This window comes from Linepithema humile, chromosome 7, assembly GCF_040581485.1.
Source record: "Linepithema humile isolate Giens D197 chromosome 7, Lhum_UNIL_v1.0, whole genome shotgun sequence".
Taxonomy (NCBI): Eukaryota; Metazoa; Arthropoda; class Insecta; order Hymenoptera; family Formicidae; genus Linepithema; species Linepithema humile.
The window spans coordinates 2,962,095-2,983,162 of NC_090134.1; the positions used below are offsets into that span (position 1 = coordinate 2,962,095).

Sequence of the window (21,068 nt, forward strand, 5' to 3'; positions counted from 1 at the left end):
TGTAACTATAAATCTGTTCTTTTTTGTTTTCTGCTGCATCTGTATTTATAAATAAAATACATATATATAAATATATACATATAAATAATATACAAAAAATAAAAATTTTTAAATTAAAAAAAAAAAAACAACAGGAATTCTAAATAAAAATCTGGAAAGCTATACAATTAATTATAATTTTATGATAAACATTCGTTTAAAATACTGTTTCAAGACAAATAAATAAATTTAAAAAAAATGACCTAGACACTTTTTATACATTAATACATTCTTCATTTATAAATTTATATTATTTATAATTACTATGGTAAAGCTGTAGAATTTTCTTTTTTACCATCAAGAATATGACTAACTTAATACAATATGCAAGAAAGTGATTCAAGAACAGTATTTATAAATAAGATTCTATTTTATAATAAAATATCTAATATTTTTTTCAATTACATACAGAAGCATCTCATAAATATTTTACTACAAGATGTGCAAAGTAAATTATTATTTTATACATCTTTTTATATCTATTTTAGTATTTATATTTACATAGATATAAACTTTTACAGTAATAACTCTAAACAGCTTGCAATTTGTAGTTTTTCTGGTAAGCAATAGTAGCAATTATAAATTATGAGAAAAATTAGCAATATAAATTATATAAGAATTAAAATTAACAATTATAAATATATCTAACAATCTTTGAAACATCTATGTAAGGTAAACTATCACTAAAATAATGACTATACATGTAATAGTCATACCAGCAACTAAAATAAATCCGTCTTGCTTAGCTCTCTGTTCTATAAGTCTCATAGTAGTGTTGGAAAGACCTAAGGTATTACCAATGTCTATCAAGCGTTTATGAGCTCCCTTCAATGTTAATCTTTGAGATCTCAAGTTATCCAAAACACTACTTCCCTGATGTAACAGATCGTCTATGCCGTGAACAGCATTGTTCAAACTATTATTATGTTGCGCTGTATGATCAATTAAAATATCTACATGATCATTAGTAGTAAATTGTCTAGCCAGTAAAGCCTCTCTTTCTGCCTCTTCTCTTTGATGTCGCATCACACGATTACACCATGAATTTAGAGCAGCAGTAAGATGACGACTGTCATATTTCAGCTGGTCTACTCTCATTCTGGCATTTTGCCTCTGCGACACAGGACCTTTGAGACATAGTACATCGAGTCGCTCACAATTGCTAAAGAAAAAGATCAATAAAAAACGTTAAAAAAATTATATACAGTGTACACTGTACGTAAAAAATGATGCAAGTTATGCATATTATTCTGCTTTTAACTACCTGTTGATGAAGTTGATTTTACTCTCTATAGCTTCTTTTATTTCCTGCAAATCCGCATTTGCAGACTTTCTCTCCAATTGAGTGAAAAGATGTTGTGTTTCCTGTACTAATTTATTAGTTTGATGATATAACGTCTCCATATCTTTGTTTTCCTCAAAATTTTTTACCAGTACAGCGACCGAAAACCATAAAAATCATAAAATGCAATAATCCAATGACGTGTACTAACCATAAAACATAAAATATATAGATTCGACACTCTTATGCAAAACAGTAACAGTATGACAAACGTACTGATTGGCTACTTGTATAGAGAATTTCTTAAGATTCTAAAAATTTATTGGTCATTATAATAAGCAGTTTAGTTGTATTTAATAGCCAATGAAATAACGTCTTACAAACTATAATTATAGTTTCAACATTTAAAATTGTTACACAATTTAGATATCTATAATTTCTAAATTAAAATTATTTTAATATTTTTTTCAACACAAAAAAGTATTGCAGTTTATTTACTAATACATTTTTTTCCCATATCTATTAAAATATTTCAATTTTATTTGAATGTCAAATAATTAAAATTAGAATTAACTTGTATTACGATTTTGACACTGAAAATCGTGCCTTGATAGATGCTGCAGCACAATTACTCACAGAACGGCAAGCAGCAAAGACGCTTTCAAATCGTTAATCGTATAATAATTGTTTTTCTCGTAAGTATTACTTTCTACAAGTGATTCTCGTATGTGATAACTTATTGTACATATTTCGTAAAATGTCAGATGTTTGTTGTAACACGCTAGGTATCGTGTACGATTGTTATTATAGGTCGACTGTGATCACGGTTTCGACAATCTGCTCTTTCATATTCAGAGTCCCTTTGGCTTTGCGCATTTCAAGTTATTTTCTGCTAGAAGTGTATGAAAAATGCAATGGCTGGAAAATAATCATCTTCAGGTATGCAAATACTACTTTTATCAATATTTTCTAATATTTCTTGTAACATTTACGTGAAAGAAGTACGCAAAGAAGTACAAACAAAAATATTATTTTGCGAGTTTTACATATTGATAAAGCTGAAACCATCATCATGATATAAAGAATTTTAATAGAGTCCTAATTATTTAATTATTTAATCAAATTGAATTAGTTAAATCAAAAATTGCGAGAAGAGTATAAGCCTAAGCAGAATGGCTGTCTTATAATTTTAAGACAGCCTTAAGTCTTTGCTCGAAGTGACGCACAATACTGTCTTGTGTCTCGAGTCTTAAACGTATATACACCGTGTCACGCTACAAAAAGTACGTGTGATAAACGAATATATATAAAAAAGAACTATATATATACACAACTACTAATAAAAGGTAAATATTTCATAAACATTTATAATATAATATATTTAAATCTGTTAAATATGTAATAACAATTTTATGCATTGCAATGTATTTCAATAAATGAATATAACCTAACTTTTTTATAAAAAGGATTTATTAAAGGTTATACTTATTTATAAATCAAATTTTTGATCCAATATTATATGTTTAAACTTAATTGTATATCTAATTATTATATAATTATTTAATCAAAATTATCTTGTTATTTAAATTGTATTACATGGATTGACAAATTAAATCTATATATCTATAGTATCTAGTACATTAGTATACTTTTTTGTTAATTGTTTCAGTCAATTAAAATGGAAGATCATGAATATTGCGAATCTAACATATGTGAATCATATGTATACAGTCAAGAGATATCAAATGAACAAGAAAATATTGCTATAGAAAAAAAAAATGGTGATGCTTTTCTCATTAAATTATACAGAGAACGCCCATTTTTATACAATAAAAGACATAATGATTTTAAAGACAGAATAATTAAAGATAACGCTTGGAATGAAATGTCTAAAATTATGCTAAATAAAAATTATAGTAAGTTACAAATGTTATTTTTTTTAATAATATATTTTTTATCACATTTTATTGCTAATTTATATTATGGATAAGTAAATATGATAATGGATTTAAGTATCTCAAAATTTTCAGGTAATTTTTATACACCTGAATACTGCCAAACTAGATGTACATCTTTAAGAAATCAATACAATCGTGAGAAACGAATCTTGAATGGTCAATATAAAAGTGGAAGTGCTGCTTCAACTCACAAACTCTTTGTATTTTTTTCCCAATTGTCATTTCTTGACAATTATGTCAGACAGCGAAGGTTTGTAGTTATTATTGCTTAAAAATTTTTTTTTAATAGTATAATATATACTTATATATTTTTATATTTTCAGAACGCATAGTAATATAAAAGCGATTGAAACTTCATCTTCTACATCATCTTCGGAGTTATCAGTCAATATTCCAAAATTTAATGAAGTATTTCATAAAATATCAAGCGATTCTGAAAAAGAAGATAATTCTAATAATGAGGAGAAAAACAAAGAAAATATTCTTAAAAAATTAGATACAAAACCTGTGAAATACAAGAAACGCAAAATAGATGAAACGAAAGAATTTGAAAATATGTTTTCATCAGTTACACAAAAACTTGTCAATGTTTTGGATAACAAATATGAAAATGAAGATGAAGCATTTAGTCGGTTTATCATTGCTCACTTGTCAAATCTTCCACAAACTGAAAAAAATATCAGGAAGAAAATGATAACAGATGCTTTATTTGCTTCATTACAAAAAACGTAATATGTCTGTTATATATTTAACGCGTGATTTTTCTTTTTACATTTATTATTGAAACATTCATTTTATACAAAAGTTTTTCATTTTTTTATATTATCAATAATAATATCAAAAATATTATAAAGATTTTGAGTTTAATTTGCTACTGCCATCAAGACAATACTATAATATTTTTTGTAATTAAAATACAGGGCTTGTTCGTTTTAGCTACACTGGGGCTGCTCTGGTTCTGCTCTACACAGGATAATACAGGACAGATAAATAGTTTGTCTTGTATTATCTTGTTTAGAGCAGACCCAGAGCTGCCCCAGTGCAGCTAAAACGAACAAACCCACAGACTTCCTGAATTTCGAGGGCATTGCAAAGTGATGTGCTTCTCATCTACTGCCCTCACACAATTTGGCACATTCCATCTGTTCCAAAAGCCTTCAGCATAAGACTTCCATTCTTTTTCATTTGGTTGTGTTAAATATATTGGTTCTAATACATTTATTAGAACTTGGCATATTTCTTTAATTAGCATACGCACTGTCGACTCGCCAACTCGAAATGCTAAAGCGATAGATAAGGGAAGATCTCCAGTGGCAAGATATCTAAGAAAAATTTGTTATTATAATATCCACATTATTATTACTATTATTGATTATAATGAAATACTATCAAGATACGTTTCGAGTGAGATAGTTAATTATCTGTTTTAAAATCTACATCTTTTCTATTTGACAATAAGTATGTACAAGTAATAAATACTATTTTAATTTATACGTAACTAGTCTAAGATAATTTTTTAATACCTATTTAAACCCTATTTTTGTTACCTTAATAAAATTTGTATTTAATTGTTTTGAAATAAAAAATTAAAGTTCAAGTACAAAAATTGTTAAACTACCTTAACACTATTAATAGTCTTTGTTCTGCAAAAAGTGCTCGATAGTGGTTTTTTGTTAAATAAGGTTCAGTTAATTGAAGTAGTTTGTTAAATATTGGTAAAGTCATTCTTGTATAACGAAAAAATAAATCTTTATCTTTTTTCAAATTTTGAAAAAGTGTTTCATAATCTCCGTATTTGTACCTTAATTGATTTATAGGTCTTACATGCCATTTTCTTTCATACTTTACATGTCTTTTGCGTTTCAATTTGTATATAAACATCCAAAATAAAACAATCAATAAAAATTGTTTCTTTCTTTGCATTATTTTGCACTAGAAATTTTTCTGTAAAAGATTTAATTTTAACATTATAATTGTGTATGAGGGGGGGGGGGAGGAAAGCGCGCGTGCTGTACAAATATTTATTCCTATAATTATATTAATCAAAATTTATATAAAATAAAAAAAATATAACAGTATGTTCTAATTTTAATTTGTTAAGTTAAAGCATAAAATGTCTTGTTAAACTGTTTAGAAAAAAAATAGTTATATAATTTTAATAACAAAATAATTTAGATTACATATAAAATAATTATATATACATATAATTAGATTTAGACATATAATATTAAATCAAAAATTTGATTTATGAATAAGTATAATCTTTAATAAATACTTTTTATAAAGAAGTTAGGTTATATTCATTTATTGAAATACATTGAAATGCATAAAATTGTTATTACATATTTAACAGATTTATATATATTATATATTATAAATATTATATATTATAAATATTTATAAAATATTCACCTTTTATTAGTAGTTGTATATATATATATTGTTTTTTTTTATATATATTCGTTTATCACACGTACTTTTTGCAGTGTGACACGGTGTATATACGTTTAAGACTCGAGACACAAGACAGTATTGTGCGTCACTTCGAGACAAAGACTTAAGGCTGTCTTAAAATTATAAGACAGCCATTCTGCTTAGCCCCTATCTCGTTAAAATTTTCAGAATGCATTGCATTTCTAAATTATATAGTGCTGACATCTAAAGTTGATAAAATTGATTCAGTAACACTTTAATCTGTCGATATCTTATCAATATTATTAATCATTTTATCAGTCGGTATTGAATATTTTTTTTATTAAAAATAGTGAATTTACCATGTGCGCATCATTGCGTATGATTTTCTGTATTTTATATATCCAAATCACAATAAAAGAATTACAATTCTTTTCTTTAATATTTAGATTTATGTAAATATGAATAGATCTTTTCAATTATTGCGATCAAATCTTAATATTAATGTTGAAATTTCCATAAAATAATTAAATTATTAATATTTATCACTATTAAATGAACCGCGCATAAATGAAATATAAAAATGCAAAAACTAATTGTTTCTAGATGTGTATTTTCATCAAGTATAAAATGTTTATCAACTGTAAATACAACTGACAGGAAGGAAAGTATTAAAATTTCTTGTTATTCTATCTACGTATGTACGCAACTCTTTTAGTACCGTTAGGTACTAAAAATAAAGAATGCTAGAGCAAGCTAGAGATTTTTTTACCTGCGTCTGTAGCGTCGGGTATTTTGATCGGCGTGTATTTCTTTCATATATTATAAACTATATACGATACGATCATTCCGTGTTATTTAATAGCTATTAGTTATCACAAGACAAGGAAATCTTTTAAAGAATAAAAGAAGGAAAGAAAGAAATAACCCTATATAATTTACGATAATCTAATAATAATTATGTGATTAATTAAGCGCAATTCAATTAAGTTTGTACTTTATTGCAAAATTCTTTGATCAATTTGGAATTTATTTTCTGTGATAAAAGTGTTAAAGTTTTGATGATTTTTAAATTAGAAATAAGTAAAATAAAGAAAAATTAATTTCTAAACTTGATGAAAATGTATATCTAAAGACAACTAATTTTGTATAATTCATTTATGCGTGATTTATTCTAACAGTAATAAATATTAATAATTTTATTTTTAATGTAAATGTTATCATTAATATTAAGATTTGATTGCATTATTTGAAGAGATCTATTCATATTTATATTAACTGATCAATAAATTTTACTTTTCAAATAAAGAAAATTAATTAAGAAACATACAACGGGAAGGGAACGAAAAGAATTTACACGAAAGACATTTACAATATGTAATAATCTAATAATAAATTATAAATACATGAAAGCATGTTACAACTATAAATACAAAAGGTGACATGAAAATGAGGAAATATCCGCCTATATCGCATACGTTTACGTTCGAAGTTGCCGTGATTTTTTCTTAGATATGGGCTAGGCGATCGTCGATATTCGGTTCGGAACAGCGAAATTTACGATTACAGTTTTAAATGAACGTATTACACACATCACTCTTGTAATGCGCTGTAGGAACGCTCGTTTAAACGAATTCACGTTGTCTTCGGTCAGGCCGCTTTATAAGGCGCAGCCCCAACGTTCGTTCACATCGACTTTCGGCTGCTGCGCGCATCTCATCATCTACGACAAGATGATGAGCAGGCAGGCAGGCGAGCAGGCGAGAAACGAGATGTGCCCAGGCGAGGGCATCCCGCAAAGCAGTAACGGTACATTACGGACTCATCGGAATTCTCAGTATGTTCTATTCTCGACGTATGCTCGTCCCGATGCAGGTTTTGTTACAAGGTCCGGTTTTCTTCGAGGAGCGCGGTGCAAGCAGGGCAATCGCATCTCTATCGCGCCAGGGTAGAGACTCGTGTGTAACACAAGCGGGACAGGAAGTAGTGCGTCCGCCTTTGCTCTCGTCCTTACGATCATGACCCTTTCTCTCTCTTTCTTTCTCTCTTTCTCTGGGTCAGCAGGCTGAAGTCGACGTTAGTGGCGATAATGACACACTCCCAGTAAACGGAGAACATTTATTCTCGGTATTACTATTACTATAATAGCTACTGTCGTAAGAAATGTCGAAAAAAAAACCGTCTGAAGGTGATTGAAAGACATATTACCGTTGCCAGACGTCTTTATCGTATCTCTTAACATTCTTTCGCGTTCTTTGTTGTATGATTAGCAATTTAACGCGAATCATAATAATCAGTATGCTTATTACCGAAAATTATAAAGGGTTTGTGAAGATAGAAGTGCAATAAATAATTTTAGAACATTATCTGTCCATTAATCGTTGCATTAAGTCAGTTTACATATGTAAATTAATGTTATGGCATTTGACGTTAATTAATTAGGGAATAAGTTCTCGATAAAACTATCGTCGAGAAAACATCATGTTCTTATTTCTTGCAGAGGGAAACATTATTGTCTTTTTTTTACATGTTTTTTATGTAACACGTGATAATCCGAGATTCGGATTTTATGTTGTATTAATATTTTTGGACGATACAAAAATCCGGTTAAGGCGTCAGACGGAATGATAAAAATGTAAGATAAGGACGTCGTAAAAACATTCTAAGATAAAGATGTCGTAAAAATAAATTATGTAGCGACGATCGCTCCTTCGAATGAACCGTACTAATCCTCGGCCGATTCTTTCGATCTTCCCGAAACACGTTTGTCTTATTGCGATATAATAGCCATCGCGCGCAATCGTGATATAACTTTATGACGTAGCGCTTAAAGGAGTCGGTCAGTCCGGTGGATGATGTTCCTCCTGTTGGTGGACACCCAGGCTCATCTGAAGCGCTATTTGCACCTGCTCGAAACCGGCTCGGGGAGGCGGCGAGTCTAGTGAACTCGATCGAATTCCGAGACCGGATTCTGTGAAACGACGCGGCCGTCCACTGCCCCGATTTGTTTTTTCACTTGCCGTCGGAATATGTCCTCCCGAGGCTTTTGGCACGAGAAAGAGAGAAGAATAGGAGCGAATAGGATGCTCGAACCGTGTTTGCATTCAAGCTACTCAGAACAGATTTCGGTAGAAATGTTTTGTGATAAGGATCGATATAATTTGAGCATCATTGTGTTTTCCACTGAAATATCGATAGCTAGCGGTAAAAGAATAGAATATCATTATTTGCCAGATTTACTTTAAACATGAAAGTATATCTTATAAATTATAAACTTAAATAATTTTTACTTCAATTTAATTTTTTAATTTTAATAATAATTTATTATCTGCGGCAGTCTTATCTTCCGTAGTTCGCGTCAGACGACGGATTCTAATCGCGCGGTTTGATGGTTTGTCTAGATCTCATGAATTAATGAAACGTCGCAAATGCAAAACAACGCAAGAGATTGCGATTTGCAACGAAGGATTTGCTAGAAGTATTTCTTTTGAGAAATCTTTATTGCATTTCAATTTATGATAATTAAATCATTATGAACTGATTTTCATAATTGCTGAAACTCAAGCATCTTTATGATGCTTGACTTTCAGCATCTTATCTTCTCAATTTCAAGGTCATATATTTTAAAAAGTTTTAAAATAATGATATAAAGAAAAGTTCTTATTTAAAATATAAAAATTTAACAGTCATCATTATAAAATTAAATTATATTGGACAACCAATTAAAAAAAATTATTATTATGTAGGACGTTATACTTGCTTAAAATTTCTAAATTTTGGAGCTATAAAACGATATTTTTTATAATAATAATAAGTAATAATTATATTACTCGGCGAAATTCATTTCATGCCGTCACACACTTGTCAGATTTCTCCCAAGAAATAGTGCTCTAACCGATGAGATTGCCGAGTCATTCGAGGCCTCTAGCGCCCGAAATCGCTTTATATCAAGACGTCCAGGTAGAACGCGGTGTTTATAGCGCGAGTCCTCTCATTCCGACAAAGAACTATTCGAGATATTTGTGACTTGCGGATTTGACGAACGATTAGAAGCTCGGAACAGCTGGCGGCGGCGCGTCGGTAGACGCACTCGCCGAATTTCTCGGCTTGCAAACGCAACCGCTTTCCACCAGCACGTAATCCTGACCGGTCAAGGTTACCGGACCGAGAGGAATCACCAGAAACAGGTACGGTACGTAGGTCTGCGTGCATTCGCCGTGAACCACGTCGCATTCCTTTGATCTGAAACAACGACCGATGAAAGAGATTCTTGCTGGGTTCGTTCACCGGACAGGAGTTTACACGCGTGTTGTGTCAGTGATTCTGTAGTGCTTGGGATACGTAAGCATGTTGCTGACATAACTTCAAGTATAATACGATGTTCGCAGGATTGCGAAACTTGCAATCTATTCGTATTTATTGCACTTTTCGCAGCGATTATCAAAAGATGATTTTCTATAAGTCACAATTAAATAAAAAAGCGGGAGTTTTTTAAAATTATTTCTCATTCAAATTATTTTTTTGTTTTTATTTAATATATTGTTATTTTAAATTCTGTGATTTTTAAATGTATTTTGATAAATATTTTTTTTCAGTAAAAACTTGTACATATTTTTTTTTGTATCTTCTGCTAATGTTGCGAGAAAATGTAGACTTTAACTAAATTATAATTCAGCACGCGTAAGCCGTTGCTTTGCATAGTGATGTTTTACGCTAACAAAGCTATGCTCGAATTATCTGGGAAGGAATTTCGTGTAAAAAAAAACCTCAAAAAGTAGGTGTATGTCGATCACGAACACACAGTTGTAAACCAGTTTGTCTATTGTGCCGCATTCAAATTAATTCAGTGAATAGGCGGTGCAGGTGAATTTCAATTTAATCCGATGTCCCGTCGCTTTTATAAATTACTGTTCAAAATTTCGTGCAATATATCGCGTTGACAAATAGTGACCACACACCACACGAATACTATTTCCATAAATTAACTGCGAAAATCGTATTATACTTATTGTTAGTCAGGCGTATATATAAGGTGTCTTAAATAAATTTTGAGTCAATCTTTACTTTGGCAAAATTTCTAGGCAAGTTTCTTTGGCAACTTTCTACTTTTAACTGCGGAAATAAAATTGCAAAGAATGCAAAAGCGTGTTATAAATTCTATCGAGAATCTCTGTCGCGATACTTACTCGCAGACTTCGAAGACAACTTGTTGTAGGAGATCAGGGAACTTCTGCACGATCGTTACCGGTTGTCCACTAGTCAGACTAATGCCGTACATAGGCGCCGTGGTATTGTACCTTGTTTTGCAGAGTCTGGCTGGCGAGCCGCAACTTTCCTTCGCGGAAAATGCACGGCCTGAAAACCCAGTGACAATCATTTTGTATAATTTTTAATTCAGTTAATTATTTAATTGGCACTTTTTTCTTATTATGATCTACAATTATAATACGCTCTGCGATATGCAATACTTGATGCCACGCATTACATTTCTGCGCTATATTCATCTTTGCAAAACTAAACTTAACGTAAAACGTGATTGCGATTTATTGACAGTAGAACGTTATAAAACGGTATGGTATGAGAGAAAATCCCGTAACAGTACGGGATTTATGCTGGCTCCTATTGGAATCACAAAGATTAAAACAGCATCTTTTCAAGCATGTAATTCATTATTTGTCATTGCTCTATATTCAAAGATGCAAAAAGTTTTTTACTCAAATTTTAGCCCACTCGTAGACCACGCAGACAAAATAGCAGATACAATTTTTTTGTTATCCAAATAATATTCTTATTTTTATTATCAACAAGATTTTTAAAGAAGAAGTGCACACAATATTTTCATAAACTATATGTTTTTATTTTAAATACCGCTCTTCTTTTCTGAATAAATATAGCTATATATAAAGTTTGTTAGCTCAATGATAAAATAAGCTGCAGTTTTAATGGTCAATTTTGTACTCATTTTTTATGCTTGTGGTTTCGATTCTGACATAAATCCCAATGATTAATGTCATTTTAAGCTGAAAAAAATTCAGGCCAAAAAGAGAGTATCGTCGCTTAACAACTGACGCTGGCGCGAAATTCGCTCTCGAAATCAACGGCCTTCGTCGGATATCCCGAGACGAGTCACGTATGTATGCTCAAAACGACGAGTGGGTCGCCGGTCGGTCCCGTTATGAGCACAACGTGCGATAACTGTATTGGCCGGATAACACGGTGCCTTATTACCGGGTTTGTCGGTGTGCCACCGACCGACTATTATCGAGAGAATCGAGCACCTCGACGCGGCGGACCCCCTGGTCGGAAAAACCGACGCGAATCGTCTCTGCGGTCGCGCGAATTTCGCAGAAACCCCGGCGACCGGTCAGGAAGCACGAAGCGGGCTGGAAGCGGGTTTTCGTGTCATAAGGACAGCTGCATAACTCAAGGCTGCAGGGCAGTGAACAAACCGTGATCGTAAATGATTTACTCGCCGGTAGGTACCTACCAACCTCACGACCGATTGTTCCAATTTTCGTGGGGCCTGCTCGCGGAGCCCCGAGCGCGACCAACACACGGTGTGATCGCTGCAAATTTCTTCGAGGCCTCCGCTTGCGTGGGAACAGGGTCGTTTTATGCGAATATGCAAGTAGGAGTGCGCGCGCTTCACGGATAAATTGCATTTGCAAATATGGTTTTGCGTTTGGCTGAATAGAGTTCTGTAATAGATCCTGGAAGTTGCTGTGCAACGATCAGAATTCTCCTTACAGCTCGCTGTTTCTGCAAATAGTCACGTGACTCTCGAATTCAATTTCAATCTCAATTGAGGATCTGTGTGTTTTTATTTATATTCACGATTCATCTAATTTTACACATTTTAACGCGTATATTAATTTAGTTATTATAAATCTTAATTTTATTCTTAAATAGATTTATATATTATTAACTCTCAATTTTTTTTAAGACAGTTGAAAACGCAAGTAATTCCTTTTAAAGTTAAAGTAAGCAACAAGAAATTTTGTTTTTATTGTTTTTATTAATTTTTTTTATTTTTATATTATTCATATACTCTGTCAAAGTCGCTGGGGCGATCACTAATCTTTCCAGACATTTGTTTTTCTGGGCTTAATAATTCTCATCCTCGATTTGTACGACAAAGATGGGAACGAGTAATTTATTTACTTATATACGCGGAAGTAAAGAGAAGTACGAAGTTGTTATTACATCAATCATTGTTAAACTTCCGTTCATATACTTCATAAACGTCAAGGAGGATGCAGAAGGCATAAGAGGAAACAAAGGTTGCGTATATATGTGTAGAACCGGTTAATGAGAGATTAATGAGACTGCAGGTGGCTTCCAGTGGATCATAACTTAATTGCAGCTTAATTTTCTATCGTGGTACTTTTGAATTAAAGATACATAGAGCAGCGAAATGTTACAGTAGAAAACTAAAGTAAAATAGTTTAAAAAATCATTCTATAGTTAATGTTTTGCGCGGGTTTGCAAGCAACGGGAAAATGCAGGAAACGCAGGAAATTCTTAGATACGAAACTAGTTGTATTTAAGCTCGGGCTTACCGTTCCGGGAGCTTGCGGCGATGGAGTACTCCCCATGGGCTGCTTTGTAGTTGTTTAAAAGCACTTGTCTTGTCAGTTCGGGATTAATCGGCCGTGGCTGATGCGATCGCGCGGTTCGACTACTGCCCGGCCACTGATTCTTAAAGTTCCTCGATATCGCGGCGCTATAAGAACGGTACATATCATCCGTTGTTCTCTGCTCCTAGCCATTAAATCTTTTCCTCTTACATGCTACCGGTCGACAGTTCGAGTACAATCTGATTTTCAAAAGAAAGTTTAACAGTTTCCGATTATACTTGATTCATCCGGGAAAATACTTTCCCGTCAAAAAGATCAATTGAAACAAAAAACAGCGAACTTAAAATTAATCGTGCAAAAGTATTTCAAATCATAAAACATTTTTTAATAAATGTATTTTAATTATACTTAACATCACTTAAAAGAGATAAATATTTCCATTTGGCATAAATTTGGATTTTATGAAAGGAATACATTTATTTATCTAGAATAAATTATTTTATCAATCTTTTCTGTTAAATTAATACAACTAATTGCTGATTTTGCTGTAGAAAATATTAAGTACTCAAACTATTGATCGGTAATACATTGTCAGATAACAGAAATGTATGAAAAACGTTCCAATCTTTCAAATATCTTTTAAACATCTTTTGGATTATGTACTACGTTTGAATTTATTCTAGTTCAAAAATATCAAACTTGCTACTTACGAAGGATACTGCATATTATTCGGTCCTATACAATCATTAGAATCGGTGAATGCGTCGCCCCATGCGTATTTCAGACCTAGACCGTTGCCCTGGCACTTCTTGGCACCGTACGTATACGTAAAGGCCGTGATAAGAAGTAGCAGACCGAGATACCTGGACATCTGAAAGCAAAGAGAGAATGTTGTTGTTTTAGAAATAGAACAACAATAATATTCCTTCAATAAAATTTGCAGACAATTGCGCTTTGTAAGATTAAACACCTGTTTTAAAATTTTAAATCACTGTTGAACAATTACGCATAATCATACGAATAATTACATTACCATGAAATCAATTACAATTACATGTAAAATTAAAAACACATCGTATGCATTTAAACATCATTTCTTAAAACTTAATATAAACCGACGCGAGATACTTATAATTTTCTATTGCCCACTTACATTATGTCTAAAGTGATAGTGCAGTAAAGTTAATGTAGATATTCCACACTAGATATTACGTGTAGATATTTCTAGCATCATTTGCAGCGGCAGACCGCTAACATAACGTAACGTCGTATTAGATAAAGTGATAGTCGCGGGAAGAAGCGCTGTGCCGCGAGCGAAATCTTTTTCTTACCGGAAGGGTATTATTTTCTTGTTAATAAGGATTGATACTGCTGGCAATGAACTCACGCTACGTCAACATGTGTAGGCAGGATAAGCACGCAGAATACGACGGAAGAACGCATGAAGCGGGCGAGCGAGCGGTCTTGGAACCCGAGTTCGCAAGAGGTCAAGAGCAAAAGTAAATGACATATGCAGGTGTGAGCACACTTCACAGCCTGAAAGAAGATTCCGCAACTGTTTCCTGTTTCAAGTGAGTCGCTTTATTTTCAATATATGTATATTATTTAATGTGAATTCTCGAGTGTAATCAGTACATATTCGTATAAGAAATTTATTCGCTCTTCGTGACGTGAAAATTACAAGCATAACTGGTGATAAACAACCACGAAGAATGCAGACAAATTTATACAAATGCTACATTTTAGATAATTAAAAAAAAAGTTAAAAGACGTAGTTAAAAAATTCTTTTTATATAATCAAACTTTTATTTATTGCTTTATTTTTTTAAGACATCATTTGAAAGTGATTAGCTGATCAAGATATCTAGTTCTTTTATGGCCTATAAAATTTTATATATTCCTACTATAATATTCCGTACAAAATTACACTTTTAGAAGTATATATACCTAGTTTCCGCTTGTCTTTGATCATACATTCGCAATTATTGCTATACATCTCTCTAATTAATTCTTTTACGATATGTGCATCTTACGAACAGCGATGAGTAATTTGATGTAACGGATGATTATCGGTTCGCCGGGAAATCATCGGTTCTCGTGAAGCTTGCCATCATTTCGCTCTCGAATTCCGCGTTGAAAGGATTTCCGTTTCGCAAGTGAAGTTTACCGTGAAAAAAATCGCATGGATTAAAATTCTTTTTTTCCCTTTCTCGCCGTCTCGTACGTGGCGCGATAAAAATCGGGACGGTGTGTGCGAGAGAAAGATAGAGAGTGGACGATGACTCGACACGCGAATTAGGAATAACGATGAGCTGCGATCGTATAATTAATGCGTGACTCCCTGTATGCAGTTCGGGGTTTCTAGGTTGCTGGGACCACGTGAAATCCGTTATACGCGCTTATATGCTCACGATGAGTGAAAGCAATCACGCGTTTGAGAAGAAGCTCGTCGTTCGTGAGCACGACGTTGCATTTTGATTGCAATTTTCGCGTACCGGCGCCCGCGTTACCACGCCGAATAATAAGCGGCATTGCTTTCCAACGTTGATGCGAGTCCTCGTCTGGCGAGACTCAATTAACCCTGGCACGGTTAAAAGAAATTGACCGGTCTTACAGATCCGTTTCTTAAAAAAATAACTTATTTAAAAATTAAAAAAAAATTAATCTTTTTTATTTAAGATATCTTTTTAAGATATCACGCAATTAATTTTACTTATCAAGATCTATTAAATAAATTCTCTTTCTTTGACTTCACTTACAAAATGGATACTTCAATAAAATATTATAGTAATTTAAATCAAAAGATATATCTCAGGCTAATTAAAACAAAAGACGTTATTATCTTTTCTTATTCTTATCTCTTGTTTTTATTTTTTTTTTTATAAATTACACAATATGTTTTGTGTAATTTAATTACACAAAAGTAAACTAAATGTATATTTGTAACTCACAAACAAAATATTTTTTTGTATCAAAGTCGTATTAGGTTTTCGTATCGTACCATTGAAATTATATAATTAAAGTTGTATTCGATAAAAATTCCGATGAAGATTATTGCCTTTCGGAGAACGAATTGACTGACATTTGGCTAGCGCTCGGACCACGGTCAACAATGGGAGAGCAAGGAAATCATTAACGGATACCGTCCAAGGTTGGTCAATGGCCGTGACCGCCGAGAGCGCGTACGCGCGCGTGTACACTTGATGTACCTGTTACCTCGGTAAATCCTTGATCCCGGCTTTGATCTTCTCAATCTCTCTTTCTGTACTGTATCGGCGTAATTGTAATGATTTATAAACTCATCGGATTAAGCTTCATTGACGATATTGAGAGAAAATTAGAGCGGAGATGGATGAGACCGTTATGGCCGCGCGATTGAATCACATTGAAAAAGCACTTAAGATGTATCGTTAACGCAAAATTAAGATGAGAAAAAGATAATTGCCGATACGGCTACGTAATAAATTTGCGCAACGGTTAATGGATGATTACTCTCGTTACGGGCAGAAGTTCCCTCGAGTCCGCGCACTTGTGATTACTCTTTCGCTTCGCCCGTTTGCTTTTGACATTACTCGTCCTGGAAACGTAATAACAATTGAACGATCGTCAGATTTCTTTTTGCGGACGCAGAAAAAGCGCAATCGGCGCTCGATTAACGTTACGATTAATCAAAGTCCCGGCGGCGCTTCCTGTAGCGCGATTTATTTCGCGAGTCAGCGCGGCGCGTAAGAATCACGAAGAGAGAAAGAGAGATAGAGAACTAAATCGATCTTGTGATTGAGTCTTCGTTTCAATACCATGCTGCTGTATAACGTTACTTATTCCGCCATCGCGACCTTGCGGTTAATTAAAAGCGTTCTCACGCCGACTAGCGTGTTCTCGGGTCCGCGATGCGGATCGAGCGAATCGCGGGTCTTTTTACGGTCTGTCGCACCGTCTTGGATTTTCGCACGAGAATCACGATAAGACGCGGCGTGTACACGCGATTTGCACCTGGTTCGAATTTACGAAACGGGAAAAACAAATGTACAGATCAGTGAACTATTGAACTGGAAAAGAATTTTTGTGGTCGTCAGTTGGGAAGTCGATATGTTGACAAGCACAAATGTGAAATCATTCTTTTTAATATACTAAATTTTGACGCATATGATAAAAACGCTTTTACGCGAAATCTTTCTCTTATCTATTGAATTAATTAATAATCTACTTCATATATATAAATTGGGCGAATCGGCGAAATACGTCAGTACACACGATTCTTACTTCATTACATTCGATTGTCTCATCTTCGCGCTTTAAGAAAAATGATCGAAGCAAAAATAATTAAGACAATATCAATTATTGCAAATTATGTTTATAAACTTCTCTATTGAAAATTCTCTAAGTGCGTAAATGTCATTTCCTTTTTAAATTCGTTGCGTGAGTAGACAATGAGAAGAGGAAGAGAAGCGACGCGCACGTGGAAATCTGAACTTGAAGCTCGTGATCGACATATCCGCCGGCTCCATGCTGGCGGCGATTTCGGATGGGGATGCTCAGTTATTATATGCAGGCGGCAATTTCTCACGACGTTTTATAATCTTCTCGGTTAGGCATAAATGTATTGTATTGCCGCTAAAATTATAATTGCCTTCTCTCTCTTTCTTGCTCATCACGATATATGGAATAACGCTATAAAATGTATTCTTTCGCCGATACATTGTTTCGGAAGTAGATTATTTTTTTTCCATATATAAATATATGTAGTATTATATAATAGAAACTGTCAATTTATAAAATTTCTTGTTTTTTGTTTATATATTGCATGGATTAGGCTTTGAAAGATAACCGCTAGATATAAATCTTTTTATGGAAAGTAAAATTTTTTATAAATAATGAAATAAACATAAAAATTATTCTTTTCTTCAATCCTTATTTTTTTGTGAGAATTACAGTTGTTTGTGTACTGTTTTATCTTTGATTTATCTATAATTGTTAGAATAACATGCAGAAATAATGTGCAGAAACAAAGCCGTTTTATAGAAAGGAACGTGTAAAATTAATGCGAATGTAAACGACGAGAAATTCTCAAGTCAACACCATACATTTCTATCTTACCGCATGTCCCTTATCAGTAAGGGAATCGGTGCTTACGGTTCAGTTGAAGATATAAGAGACACTATTTTTACTTGTCTGGCTTTGCATAATCAGATACAACACTTCACAATTAAATTTAATTTAATGCTACGCGTTCTGTAAAAGCGTTTTGTATATAATTTTTATATTTTCTTTAAAAAACACTTTGTTTTTAACAGTTATAAGTAAAACAATAATATGTAATTTTAGCTGAACAAAATTAAATGATTCCGCGGAAGAGGTTCCAAAAGAGTTTAAATTCAATATCAAAGTAATGTCAATCCAAATAGCAGCAAAGTGGCTTTTCTATTTGTTTTCAAATCTAAATTCAATTTATATTTATTAATTATTTACTTTTATGCCGAAAAATTATTTAAGAGACTCGATTGCTAACAGTTCTTAAGAGTTGTTCAGGACGAGAATCGAGGAATTTTTCGGCTCTTGCCGGTTTTAAGGAACCGACTTCTTACGGTCCATACACGATGCGTCACCGAATCTAACGGGAACGTTGAATCGTCCAAAATGTCGTTTATAAGTTATACAAGCTGAGCGTTATAGTGTATGTTTACTCATCCTTATGCTCGATAACGGTACACACGTTTCGGTGGTTCATGTCATGAATAAATTATTATAACTGTCTATTGCAAGTGCATTTACATTATATATATATATATATATTAAATACATTTTTAATATGAAATCATAAATGCACACGCACAATTTCAAGAACTAGCAAAAGCAAGAAAATTTAAATTTGTTTCGAATATTTAAATATATTTTATTAGCATTTATTTATTATTAGAGAGATATTGAATAACGTGTGTGTATTAACACAATACCCTTAAAAACTATAATTTTATTAAACTCTGACTTAATGCATTAAATATTTTTATTCATCACTGCTTATATCGATGCATTATAATAGAAAGAATTTTTGATCATTAATATTCTTCGCGGAAAGGGCGAAAGGGTTCGAATTATAACTTCGCAATGGTATACTTTGAGGAAAATCCGCAGCTCGTAGCCGGTATATTCAAACCCTCATACTTCATGATAAACGTCCGAAGCATCACCCGGCACTTAAGTACTCGAACTCAACCGTATAAAGATCACTTTTGAAGCGTTTCAGCGCTTCTCTTTCTATCTGCGCGAGCGCGGAGGAATTTCGCATATCACGAAGGGTGGTTTTGCAACTGTTGACTCGCATGACAGTCTAAACTTTGTTTTAATCTTATACGAATCTGATCCCAAGTAATTTTTCTTTGTCATGAGTCGAATCGTTCTAAGTAAGAGTCTGACAAGAATCGAACGATGGAGTTCGAGTTACAAAAAATAAATTTCAATTCTATTAAAAAAAAAAATATTTTATCTGCTGTTACTTACCGTGAGGAACATTTGTTTCAGATTGCGTTACAAGTCCTTTCTCGGCCCGTCCGGCGACCTCCACGTTACATTAAAATCGATCAAGTCGTCCTCGAGACTGGGTAAGTAAAAAAAAAAAAAATGTCCGAAAAAGGGAATATTTAAATTGGAGCACACGAGTCTCTCTTTTTCTTTTTCAAACACCGTTCATGTCACTGCACCGGATGTCGAGCGGGGTCGAGCACCTCCGTCCTCGCAGGTGGATGTCCAGAGGTTGACTGTAGAATCGTAAGTAACCGCTCTCTCTGTGCTTGGGCAGCGAGTTGGGGCGAAAGAGGGGATCTCTCTCTCTCTCTCTTTTTCTCTTTCTTGTCGGGGATACTGGCCCCTATTCTGTCTCTAAACCTTTTTCCACCTACTAATGAAAAGAGAAGATGATCCAGTGTGAAGGAGGATAGCCTTTATCGTAGAGTCCCCCCTTTTTTTTAGATAAGATTAAATCAGGCAACGACGAGTATGAGAAGTCTTTTTCACAAGGACCAAAAGTCAGGGGTTTTTTAAAAGAATAACTGTCCATCCTATTCAAAGGAAACGACAATCAATTTCAGATTAATTAAAAAAGATATAGATTTTACAATTGATAAAAAAATATTTTCTTACACTAAGCATTTAAAATTTTTATTTTATATTTTTTTGCTATAATATAAAAAACTGCGAGTTCTATTAGGATTTCCCGACATTTTATAACTTTTTTTATACTAGCAATAAAGTAAAATCTCCAAGTTAAAAAGAGAGAGAGAGAGTTGTTTTCAAAGATTGAATAAACATAAGTTTGTTTCAAATTTATTTTTAAAAATTGTGGTAAAGAGAGGCTCGTAATTTTAATTTATACAGACGAGAAAATATAATGATGCAAAGTGCATATTTCTTATTATCGTATTACTATAAATTGTAAAAATTCTGTGAATTTTTTTCACACAAAGGATAATGATGAATTGTCTATAATTATCCTACAAACATTTGTTGTTCTGAATAATATATTGATTATACATTTTTTTGCATGAGTACCGATAATTGATAATCAATCATGTTTCAAAATTTGTTCAGTACTAGAATCAAGTTAATTATTTTGGTTGCTAGTTTTTTATTATTATGTAAAATTGTGTATTTTTAATTAATATCAATTATGAAAATTATAAGAAAAAATTAAGTTTTGTATGGATTGCAAGCTAATTTTAATCTTTCTTCACGCGCGCGTATATAAATTCTGAATTCACAAATTTTTACATTAACCGTAATATAACAATATATAATGCACGTATC

General features: G+C 32.7%; 2 protein-coding genes and 2 long non-coding RNA genes across 4 annotated transcripts; 1 reads left to right on the forward strand and 3 right to left on the reverse strand.

Annotated features, from left to right (window-relative positions):
• Window positions 1–388: 388 nt before the first annotated feature.
• Window positions 389–1,527, reverse strand: Membrin (golgi SNAP receptor complex member 2). Its single transcript, XM_012360490.2, has 2 exons — window positions 1,304–1,527; window positions 389–1,201 (listed from the first exon to the last, which is right to left on the reverse strand). The coding sequence occupies exons 1-2, from the start codon at window positions 1,441–1,443 to the stop codon at window positions 703–705; spliced, it is 639 nt and encodes a 212-aa protein (XP_012215913.1). The 5' UTR covers window positions 1,444–1,527; the 3' UTR covers window positions 389–702.
• A 373-nt stretch (window positions 1,528–1,900) lies between these two features.
• Window positions 1,901–4,777, forward strand: LOC137001140 (uncharacterized). The gene is made up of 6 exons (XR_010891264.1): window positions 1,901–2,016; window positions 2,132–2,260; window positions 2,454–2,667; window positions 2,991–3,237; window positions 3,352–3,529; window positions 3,603–4,777. It is a non-coding gene; the product is annotated as an uncharacterized lncRNA (long non-coding RNA).
• Window positions 3,110–5,074, reverse strand: LOC137001141 (uncharacterized). Its single transcript, XR_010891265.1, has 2 exons — window positions 3,785–5,074; window positions 3,110–3,712 (listed from the first exon to the last, which is right to left on the reverse strand). It is a non-coding gene; the product is annotated as an uncharacterized lncRNA (long non-coding RNA).
• A 1,980-nt stretch (window positions 5,075–7,054) lies between these two features.
• Window positions 7,055–20,255, reverse strand: LOC105668253 (uncharacterized). Its single transcript, XM_012360498.2, has 5 exons — window positions 19,767–20,255; window positions 13,979–14,139; window positions 13,251–13,414; window positions 10,878–11,046; window positions 7,055–9,933 (listed from the first exon to the last, which is right to left on the reverse strand). The coding sequence occupies exons 1-5, from the start codon at window positions 19,776–19,778 to the stop codon at window positions 9,738–9,740; spliced, it is 702 nt and encodes a 233-aa protein (XP_012215921.1). The 5' UTR covers window positions 19,779–20,255; the 3' UTR covers window positions 7,055–9,737.
• Window positions 20,256–21,068: the final 813 nt, after the last annotated feature.